The following is a 10852-nucleotide window of genomic DNA, read 5'->3' as shown; positions in this document are numbered from 1 at the left end:
GGGGGGGGGGGGGGGGGAAAGGAGAGAGATTATCAAGAGCTTGGAGAAGTTGTTGGAGAAGTTGATGCTCCGAATCTCGCCTGGCAGGGCAATCCGAGGGAAGGACGGGCTCGCTTACGCTGGGCCGTGGGAAGAGACACCCGTTTGAGCCTGTTACAAGAGACGGAAAAGCTAGTTAGTTAGTTAAGAGGAACGGCGGTGACTGCTGTGGGAAGCCGTGGGAGGTCGATGACATGGCATGGATGGGATGGCCAGCGACGGTTCCGCGGCACGGATGACGGCGAAGGAAAGCTACCTGTCAGTCTAAAGAGAAAGGCAATCAACTGCCCGCTACATTGCATATTATTCTAGGTTGGTACTCCGTAGACAGAGCTAAGTAGTATGCGTTGTTGTGTTTGGCGGCAGCGGCCCGTCAGGGGGAAAGCGGATGGTGGTTAAGTAGGGAAAAGGTGTGTACTACTGTTTTATCTAGATAAAAGGTTCGTATCGACCGTGGGGGGACGGAAGAGATATAGCCGAGCAGGGAGAGAGAGTGTTATCAAATCCCTTACAAGGAGTGAGGCGGTAATCGCTTGCTGTTATACCAGAGAAAGCCGATGTGTAGGTTTCTGACAAGACGGCCAGGGACAGAGAATATCCCAGTTTTCCCGATTCCCGCGAGACCAGAAGGAGATGGAAGGCCAAAGATCCCATGCCCATGGCCACGCTAATTGGTTTCAGGAGACAGATCTTGCATGGCCATGAGCCGTTGGTTGAGAGATCGAGCTGGCCGGCACCAAACTATAAACATCCGGGAGAAGAAAGATGGTTACCCAGGTCAAGTTTGAGGTACAAAAAAAAAAAAAAAAGCAAAGAAAAAGCAAAGAAGAAGGAATCGGAGCAGAAGAAAAAAAAAAAAAAATAAGGCTAGAAGAAAAAGCAAGCCTCCCCTGTCATCACATGTGGCAGAAGATGGAGCGTGAAAAGAAAAGAAAAGGAGCAGAAGACGAAAGCCCTGCGTGTCCAGGGGGGGGGGGGGGGGGAGGAAGACTCCGGTGACAGCAGCTGGTCAGCCGTTCACGTCGACTTTGTCCGCAACCAACCAGTTTTAAGGGACTCGTTATTAGTAGTAAGTTAAGTCTCTCTCCGTTAACTAGTAACAAAAATAAAAATTGGAGCTGTCCTTTTGTCCTTGGTCTTGGTCTTTGGGTACAGTAACTTTTGGTGTGCAGCAAGCGCCATCACTCTCTCCATCACATCGCATGCAGCTAAAATGGCGGAGAAGCAGAGGAAAAGCGATGGCCCAGACCATGCAGGAGGAAGAAGAAATGGTCAGCACAGCCCATACTTTCATGCATACGAACCACCCCCCGGGCAGGGTACTGGGTACCGGGAACTTGGGGGCGGTGGCAGCAGGGCGGGAGGTATCAGATACCTACCCCTGATTAGAAAAACGGGTTAAAGCTCATGCTAAGTTTTTTTATCCCTCTGAGCATCCCAGGCAGTTCGCAGTGGGAGGAAAGTATATCATGCGGGATGTACATACATACATACAGTACACATGTACAGTAGTTACCGGGTAGCTAGGATGTGAAATTTTTAGGTACATACATACATATATATAGAGTATGTGTGTGTATGCACGTACTTACATGGTCCGGCAGCGCGCAGGGAAAAGAAAGGAAAGGAAGACGAGGAGGAAAAAGAAAGGACGGAGCTTCACCGCCAGAGATGAGATGTCCTGCTTCTTCTTCACCGCTTGAGGAGGGCGATGGGCTGTTGTAGGCGGGCAGAGGCTGGTGTAGCTAGCTAAGTATCCGTAGGGGGAGACACTATGTACTCGCTGGCAGGCAGGGGAGGGTAAAGTCGGAGCTCACGAGTTACGACTCCAGCTAACTAGCCGTAGGTAGCATCGATCAAAGCTGGCCCTTTAACTACTAAGTTACTGCAGGGCGAGAGCTATGCAAGTAGAGAGATACGATGCGCTATACATAGACATAGACATATAGCGTGCTGGTGCTGGTGCTGGTGGTGCTGGAGAAGAGCAAGCCGGCGCTGGACCTTGCCACCCGGAGGCAGCCTTTGTCCCTCTTGAGCACGCAGTCCTTGAGCTAACTAAGGAGGAGGGAGTAGTTAGTGGTAGCTAGCTAGCTCGTCGAGGCAGTCGACGGCCAGGCTAAGAAGATGTATGTCCCCGTGGCCAGCAGTCGAGAGGCGATCGTCTTGCTTGCTCGACGATAACTAGTTAAAGATGACCAGGGCAGCCGCTTTCGCCTCTTCTCAACGCTTTTTTCGNTCCGCCGCCGCCGCCTCCGCTGCTTATAACCAACTAGCTACATAACTGTCTCTCTCTCTTCCACTCTTCTACTCTCTCTTCCACATACACACTCTCTTTCAGCTCGCTCACTGCAGTCTCCGGCGTCACCGTCACACTCGCCGGGCCTATCAGCAGCTCCGGGTCTGTCGCATCTTTGTTCTCCTGCTGCCGGCTGCTGGCCTTACTTTATATTCTTAAGTGACGTCGAGGCTCGCGGCATCTCTAATTTGCTGCCTTTGTTCCGCCGGCCTTCTGTTCGGCCCTGTGTGGTACCTTGCTTCTCGCCATCTCGCCGTCTTCAGTCTTCTTCTTCTTCTTCTTCTTCTTCTCCTCCTCTTCTTCCTCTTCTTTTCATCCTCACGGCCGTCTTCCTCTGTCTGGCTTTTGCAGCTTGTAAGCTTCTTTCTCTTCCTCTCCGTCCCTCTTCCATCGCCATCGCAAAAAAAGAATAACATCCTCCCCCCCCCGTCCCTCTCCCTCTCCACCCCCCACCTGCCGCGTAAACTGGTACCTGTTCTTGCGGCCGATTGCCCTTTTCTTCTTTTCTCTCCTCTCTTCCTTTCTCTCTGTCCGTCTCTCTCTCTCTCTCTCTTCGTCGTAGTTCACGCTGTCCTTGTTCTGTCGCTGTCTCTTCCTCTTCGTGGCTAACTTATATTGGGAAGCTTCCAACAGCTTGTTTCGTCGTCGTCGTCGTCGTCTTTTCTCCCACCCTCCGCTCGCTTTTTTTTTTCCTCTTCAACTTTTTTTTTTCTCCCTTTGCTTTTCTTCTGCTCTCAAATAACTCCAGCTCTTTTTTCTTCTTCTCTTCTTCCGAGCTGCAGATAAACAAAAGAAGTGCCGAGTGTCGACTGTCAGGCCTCCTTTGACATGAGCATGAGCATCAGTCAATTGAAGTAATTCTCCTCTCCCCCCTCCCGCGATCAGCAAAACCGGCTGTCGACTTCGACTCTCCCGCCAGGTATAACGCAAGGTACAAGCCACCGAGACCGAGAGAGGGAGAAGTGTGTTGCGTGAAAGAGGGAAAAGATAGCTATGGGCACCGTCAGCATTGACGGCCTGGGGCTGGCCGCTCATCAAATGCAGCCTATCAGACGCGCGTTGGACACCCTCCATAACTTCTCTCCCGTCATCTTATTCGTCGTCTTTGCTGTGGCCTTTGTCACAAACACCATCATTGCAAACCGGAGGATCGAGCCCAAGGCGCAGCATACAAAGGGTGCAAGGACCGGCCCCGGAGGCAGGCCACTGCCTACGCGCATGAGAAGCGCCGTGCTGATTGCCCGCAAAACCCCCGACTTCTCGCCTGCCACGAAGCTAGCTTTCAAATGGCTGGCCGTGGGCGTCCTGTTCAGCTTTATTGCCGAGGCCGCCATCCATGTTGCTCACATTGTGCTCCATCGAAAGGACCACTGGTGGTGTGGTCAAGCAGTCGTAGTGAGTACAAGCTTTTTTTCTTCTTCTTCTTTGTAGTTGATGTTGTTGATGTTGCTGTTGTTATTGTTGCTGTTGCTGTTGATGAAATGACGTCTGTTTAAAAGCTGCATGCTTAGTCGTGCATCTCCCATGCTGTGGCCGCCCAGGGGGGAGAGAGAGAGAGACGCTTCTTCTTGTTCTTCTTCTTCTTCTTAAACTAACTGCCTGCAGATTCATGTGGTCGGCACTTTCTTTGTCCACACTCTGGTGCTGATATCTCTGATTGACACTACGCCCTCACCAACAGTGGCCCAGCTCATCACCTGGATAGTCTCTATGCTGCTGGAGCTGGTCATCCTGGCCCTGTTCCTTGATATCAACACCTCGCCGCACCACGAGCCCATCGTTGGCGACCCGCTCGGGGGCCCGCTCAGAAAGGGGCTGACTACCTGGGAAGCCGGCCTCGTTGTCACAGCCAGTGCCCGGATCTTGCTGCTCGTGTCTCTGGTTGTCATCTACAGCCTGACTTCCTATGCCTTGAAAAGCGGAGCTCAGAACAGCGGGACTGCCACAGAGACTACTTCACTGCTACACTCGGGAAATGGCACTGCACACGCCAACGGTGACCGTTACGGTGCTTCTCATCGACACCTCAAACATGACGACGATGACCAGCCCGAGGAAGACGGATGGGTGCGGCCAAAGACACTGCCGTCGACCAGCTGGTGGGAGTACATGAGCGGCTACTCGCTCTTTTTCCCGTACCTTTGGCCGTCCAGGTCAACCAAGCTGAAGTCAATCGTTGTCTTCTGTTTCTTCCTTGTCATACTCCAAAGAGGCGTCAACCTCGGAGTTCCCATGCTCGTTCGTAACATCGTCAATATCCTTGCCCAGGAACATGGAAACGAGTTCTACGTTCCATGGGGTACCATTTGTCTATACGTCATCTTCCGCTCACTACAGGGCTCCCAGGGCCTTATCGGATCCCTGCGTTCCTTCTTGTGGATTCCTGTTGGCCAGTACTCCTACATGGAACTCTCAACGGCCGCCTTTGAACATGTCCACAGTCTCAGCCTCGACTTCCACCTCGGCAAGAAAACTGGCGAGGTCCTGTCTGCCCTGGGTAAAGGTAGCTCGATCAACGGCTTCCTTGAGCAGGTTACATTCCAGGTTGTGCCGATGTTGGTTGACATGTGCATTGCCGTGGGATACTTCTTCGTCGAGTTCGATGTCTACTACGCATTGGTGGTAGGCATCATTACCTTCTTGTACCTCTATCTGACCATCCGCATGGCCCAGTGGAGAGGCGAAGTCCGACGCATGATGACTAATGCTGATCGCCAGCAGGATGCTGTCAAGTAAGTCCATCCATCCCCTTATCAACTCTCTCCTTTATCCACCGCTACTTGTACTAATTGGCGTAGAAATGACTCGATGGTTTCATATGAAACAGTCAAGTACTTTAATGCTGAACCCTACGAGTTCAACCGATACCGTGGTGCCGTTTCGGACTACCAGGCAGCTGAATACCATGTCCTGTTTTCTCTTCAGTTGATGAATACTTGCCAGAACACCGTTTTCATGCTGGGCCTTCTCATCACTTGTTTCATTTGCGCTTTCCAGATCGCAAATGGCCAGAGAGATGTTGGTCAGTTCGTTGGCTTGCTCACATACATGTCCCAACTTCAGGGACCTCTAAACTTCTTCGGGACGTTTTATCGCTCGATCCAAGGAGCCATGATTAACTCTGAACGACTTCTGGAGCTGTTCAGGGCAAAACCTACTGTTGTTGATGCACCTGATGTTGATGAACTCCGCTCCTGCAATGGCGGAATCGAGTTTGACAAGGTACACTTCGCATATGACAGCCGCAAGCCGGCCCTGAATGGACTCTCCTTCGAATGTAAGCCTGGTACTACCACGGCCCTTGTGGGAGAGTCAGGTGGTGGAAAATCCACTGTTTTCCGTCTTTTGTTCCGGTTCTACAACTCTACTTCTGGTCAGATCCGCGTGGACGGCCACCCTGTCGAGAGTGTGTCTATCGACTCGCTCCGCCGACACATCGGAGTTGTTCCACAAGATACTGTCTTGTTCAATGAGACCATTATGTACAACCTCAAGTACGCTAACCCTGCGGCAACCGACGAGGACATCTACGATGCTTGTCGTGCAGCCAGTATCCATGACCGCATCCTCACCTTCCCCGATGGTTATCAAACCAAAGTTGGAGAACGTGGTCTCAGACTGAGTGGCGGAGAGAAACAGCGAGTCGCAATCGCTAGAACAATTATCAAGAACCCCCGTATCATTCTTCTGGATGAAGCTACCGCCGCTCTCGATACCGACACCGAAGAACACATCCAAGGCGCCTTGGCTCCCCTGTCCAAGGGCCGAACCATGCTTGTCATTGCTCACCGTCTCAGCACGATCACCACGGCGGATCAGATCCTTGTCCTCCAAAACGGACAAGTTGCCGAGAAAGGTACTCATGAACAGCTGTTGGCCATGAAGGGCCGTTATTCGAGCATGTGGCGTAAACAGATTAAGGCTCAGCGAGCTGCCGCCGAGGCACAGGCCCTGCAGGATCGCGCGGAACGACTGAGAAGCAGTTCCGTGGTGGCTGGTGGAGGTGAGGATAGCTCCAGCCAGTCAGACGAAGATAGGCATGCGGAGACCACTGCTCGTCCACGCCCAACCCTGTCACAGCGCTCTACCAAAGCTCCCGAGGCCAAACCTGCCGGACCTTAAAACACGGCGACACCAAACCCGAAACTCTTATTCTCGCTTGTATTTCCTATTACCTTTATATCTTACTCAACAGTTATGACGACGTACACGGCCTCGCACTAACCTAAGCATCCATTACGGCTACAGGCAAAGGGGACTGGAGGCATTGAGAATTGATATCATTTCCTGGCGTTAGCAGTTTACAAGACATGGGTTTCCTATGGCGCAAAGCGGTTTATTTGCAAGCATCCTTATTTAACTCCTCATACGTTCCGTTTCCCTTCCCTTTTATTTCCTAGTCCTCGATTTTCTACCACGCACGCTCTTATACATCCCTTCTCCACTATGTCTTTTATAACTCTTTGCCATTCAATTCCCCCATTCCCTGTTAACAACCGCACCTTCTATGTTCCTACTTCTCCTTCGGGCGGCTTAATTGCGTTATTAATGGTAATGTCTCTTTTATTATTTTATCTATCATTTCTTTCCGTCTTTTTTCCCCTTCTCTTCCCTCTTCGAGGACTCTGACTGGGTGTTTCTTCGTTCCCCTTTTCCGGGGCTGGTAAAACCAAAAATAAAAGGCGAGGCAGGGTAGGAAAAATTAGAAACAACGGCGAGCGTCTTCTCAGTGGTCGCCGAGGGGCTGGTTACGGGCTACCTTATATAGAATATGATTAAAAAAGCATTGTTATTGAGATAACCAATTTGCAAATGCGCTGTGGAACCGATAAAAAAACTACAAAGTTCGTTTGCGTAACTCAACTTGAGCTGTGAAAGAATGCCAAGACTTTTACTTCATAAAAAAGACTTCAAATCTACAACATCCCGACTCTCGTCTTTCTGAGCCCGGCAACTCCAGGTCAGCCATCATGCATCCACCATCAACATTACTCCTCCGCTCCCTCCGAAGCTCTATTTCAAAGAGCATTTCTACCTCATCTCAGCCGTCGTACGCCTCCCTCCAACCGAAAATATCTCGATGCCTTCTCAAACCCACACCCGCCGGCGTCCGCACCTACACCAGCGACAAAAGCAATCCTGACCCCAATGTCCGCGCCCAACCCCGTCCACGCCGTACAACACTATCATCAGCAGATATGAAGCCCAAATCAAACTACCGCGGTCCACCGCCTGAAGGAACGGATGCGCAACACATGACGGATCTTAACTCACTGAACATCCTATCTGGTGCAGCGGTACCTGCAACAGCCATTGACGCATGCCACCATGATGGATTTCAACTGAATAACGGCGTGCGGATTGCGGATGGGAATGGGTGTTTACTGGTTGATGGGGAGGCGTTTGTTTGGAAACCGTGGGAGGCTGCGGCCGGCAAGGAGAGGAGCTTTATTAATGAGAAGGGCCAGTGGGAGGTGCCGGAGGGTGCTTGGGGTGCTCTACGTCTTCTATGGCCTAAACCTGGTATGCATTGTTTTAGTACCGGACGTCTATATATCTCCTGTTGGAAATGGCTACTCTATGGTTGTGCTAACTTTTATGTTTAGATCTGCTGATTCTTGGGCTGGGTCCCACGATGCGCCCCATCTCGCCCGAGACTAGGAGGCATATTAATGAATTAGGCATAAGAGTTGAGGTTCAGGATACTAGGAATGCAGCTGCGCAGTTCAATCTGCTGGCAACAGAGAGAGGCGTTCAAGAAGTTGCAGCCGCCTTGCTACCGATTGGATAGAGAAGTCGGCCTGTTACTCCGTACCCTCGGCGGCCATATTTCCTTCCTGTAACCTTGTAATATACAGCTATGTACTATAGATATTAAGCATTGAGCATGAATAACGTGTCCTGTAAATTATCCCGTCGTCTCCTGACCCCCTGATTACGCAGACTCCAATGTTGGATCGCCCCCCTGGCAAGCTCCGTCGTTAGTTTGACCCGGCGCTTCTGCGGGTCATGTGCGGTACCTTTCACGTGACCCGATCGCGACGACGGGACTTCGATTCCCCAGCTTTTGGCATCTCGGAGGCTGCAACAGAGTGTACGAAGTACCGAGTACAAGGACAACCACGCCGTCCTTCATATCACCGTATCTTATGTGAGAGCCTCGGTGAGCCTTTCGTCCTTCACGCGCACATATACTCAGGCCCGCGTTGGCCCATACAACGATGGCGTCCAACGACCCTCGCCCATCGAACGACACGGACCGAAACGATGAAGAGTCTACCCTTCTGACCGGGGAGCGGGTCAGCCGTACTATCAACGATGATTCCCGTCGTAGCCCTAACTTCTGGCGTCAAGTTGGACTCTTTACTTGGGCTCTCGTCGCTACTGCTGCCGTTATCGTCCTTGCAATCGTCTACCAGCATGACCATTCCCTGCCCCAAGACCCCCATAGAGCTAGGCACACTGGGAAACGGAACATGATATTCATGGTATCCGATGGAATGGGGCCTACGAGCTTGTCTATGACTCGCTCTTTCAGGCAGCATGTTGACAAGCTTCCTATCGACGATATCCTGACCCTGGACAAACACCATATCGGATCATCCAGAACGAGGTCTTCCAGCAGCCTGGTGACAGATTCAGCCGCCGGAGCCACCGCCTTCGCATGTGGGAAGAAGAGTTATAACGGTGCCATATCGGTTCTTCCTGACCACTCACCCTGTGGAACCGTCTTGGAAGCTGCTAAGGCAGCAGGTTACATGACCGGTTTGGTCGTCACTACACGAATCACCGATGCCACTCCTGCCTGCTTCTCTTCCCATGTGAACATTCGTGGCTATGAAGATCTGATTGCTGAACACCAGCTTGGTGAATACCCTCTCGGTGTACAGGTTGATCTTATGATGGGTGGGGGTAGATGCCACTTCCTGCCCAACTCTACCTCCGGGTCTTGTCGTGCCGATGACAAGGATTTGGTCAAGCTTGCGCAGTCTAAGGGCTTCCATTACTTTGATGACCGCAAAGGATTCGATGCTCTGAAGAAAGGCGAAGCTGCCAAACTGCCGTTGCTAGGTCTCCTGGCCCCAACTGATATTCCTTATGAAATTGATCGACGATACCGGGAGAAAGAGTTCCCGTCTTTGGAGGAGATGACCAGAACTGCCCTCAGGACACTTAGTGATGCCACCAAGGATAGCGAGCATGGTTTCTTCATCATGATTGAGGGCTCGAGAATTGATCATGCTGGTCACGGTAACGACCCAGCTGCTCAGGTCCATGAGGTTTTGACATATGACAAGGCATTTGCAGCTGTTCTAGAATTCCTTGAAAACGACTCTACCCCCGGTGTTCTCGTCAGCACATCCGACCACGAAACCGGTGGTCTGGCCGCTGCAAGACAGCTCCATGAATCATACCCAGAGTACCTCTGGCTTCCCGATGCTCTTGCTAATGCTACTCATTCCTCTGAGTACCTCGAGCCCAAGTTGAACGCCTACCTAGAAGGACAAGGTCATGGCCAATCCCGAGAGGAAAAGCGCAAGCATATTCGCGAGAAATTCATCAAGCCTGCTCTAGGAATCGTCGACACCACTGACGAGGAAATTGATCGTCTGATCGATAACACCGGCAGACCTGCTGCGTATCTTTTTGCCGACCTTGTAAGTCGCAGAGCCCAGATAGGCTGGAGCACCCACGGCCACTCTGCCGCTGATGTTAGCATCTTTGCTTCGTCTCCTCATGACGCTCTCCCACTGGTTGGTAACCACGAAAACACTGAAGTGGGCGGATTCATCGCTACCTACCTTGACCTTGACCTAGATGCTATCACTAAAAAGTTGAAGGGTGTTAAGACTAAGCCCTCAACTAGCAGTGAAGAATCTGCATCCGACTACTCTTGGATGGGTAAGCCGCTTGACAAGAATGTGATTGTCGACCAGCTTGATACCTATCACGGAGACTTCAAGCGTCGTCTAAGAAAGAGAGGCCCTGATGAGGAGCCTGTACATCAAGGACGATCAGATTGTGGTTGTGGCAATCATCGATAGACTTTCTGCTATCTTACATCTCTTTCGGTTCTTCTATAAGCTTTCTTATGTGCCGTCATTTCTGAGTTCCTAAGATTTCGTGCTTCACATTGGAGCGGTTTAATGGTTGTTTGTAGACTACTTTTTCTGCTTCTAATGTTCGATTCCCAAGACCATTACTAGACACAGTCTATATACCTGAGCGTAATACGAGCCATATTCTCATGAGATTCTATCTTTGTCTATACACTCGTAGCGTCAGCGGGTGGACTAGAAGTCCCTTTTTAGCCGCCCCCCAAGGGTCGCCCATAGCCAATTACCTGATATAACAACTTCTTCGAATATCAACCACCGGTTTCTCGAATAACATGCAACCATCCTCCCAGGTCAAATACAAACTTTCTCTAGGCTTTATTGCATAAACAAGCCCCAAGAAGGACCACATAGCATAATAGCCAGGAGTCGAAAAAAGAACAGAGACAAAGTTCCTCCC

General features: G+C 51.1%; 5 protein-coding genes across 5 annotated transcripts; 4 read left to right on the top strand and 1 right to left on the bottom strand.

Annotated features, from left to right (window-relative positions):
- Window positions 1–1988: 1988 nt before the first annotated feature.
- Window positions 1989–2220, top strand: TRV_03660 (uncharacterized protein; the record flags this gene model as incomplete). Its single annotated transcript, XM_003022211.1, is given in 2 exon segments — window positions 1989–2111; window positions 2131–2220. Coding segments are annotated over 2 exon segments (213 nt in total), but the record flags the coding sequence as incomplete, so codon positions are not given.
- Window positions 2221–2518: 298 nt separating this feature from the next.
- TRV_03659 (uncharacterized protein) lies at window positions 2519–3177 on the bottom strand (the record flags this gene model as incomplete). The annotated part of the gene is made up of 4 exons (XM_003022210.1): window positions 2519–2643; window positions 2789–2903; window positions 3006–3111; window positions 3164–3177. 4 exons carry the CDS (start codon window positions 3175–3177, stop codon window positions 2519–2521), a joined length of 360 nt encoding a protein of 119 aa, XP_003022256.1.
- A 151-nt stretch (window positions 3178–3328) lies between these two features.
- On the top strand, window positions 3329–6457 carry TRV_03658 (uncharacterized protein; the record flags this gene model as incomplete). Its single annotated transcript, XM_003022209.1, has 4 exons — window positions 3329–3711; window positions 3732–3825; window positions 3941–5067; window positions 5134–6457. The coding sequence occupies 4 exons, from the start codon at window positions 3329–3331 to the stop codon at window positions 6455–6457; spliced, it is 2928 nt and encodes a 975-aa protein (XP_003022255.1).
- An 848-nt stretch (window positions 6458–7305) lies between these two features.
- TRV_03657 (uncharacterized protein) lies at window positions 7306–8178 on the top strand (the record flags this gene model as incomplete). Its single annotated transcript, XM_003022208.1, has 2 exons — window positions 7306–7858; window positions 8045–8178. 2 exons carry the CDS (start codon window positions 7306–7308, stop codon window positions 8176–8178), a joined length of 687 nt encoding a protein of 228 aa, XP_003022254.1.
- Window positions 8179–8556: 378 nt separating this feature from the next.
- On the top strand, window positions 8557–10380 carry TRV_03656 (uncharacterized protein; the record flags this gene model as incomplete). The annotated part of the gene is made up of 1 exon (XM_003022207.1): window positions 8557–10380. One exon carries the CDS (start codon window positions 8557–8559, stop codon window positions 10378–10380), a length of 1824 nt encoding a protein of 607 aa, XP_003022253.1.
- Window positions 10381–10852: the final 472 nt, after the last annotated feature.

This window comes from Trichophyton verrucosum (assembly GCF_000151505.1).
Source record: "Trichophyton verrucosum HKI 0517 chromosome Unknown contig00298_1.f1.exp, whole genome shotgun sequence".
Lineage (NCBI taxonomy): Eukaryota > Fungi > Ascomycota > Eurotiomycetes > Onygenales > Arthrodermataceae > Trichophyton > Trichophyton verrucosum.
The sequence above is the reverse complement of the archived record's forward strand: the minus strand, read 5'-3'. Positions and strand labels throughout refer to the sequence as shown.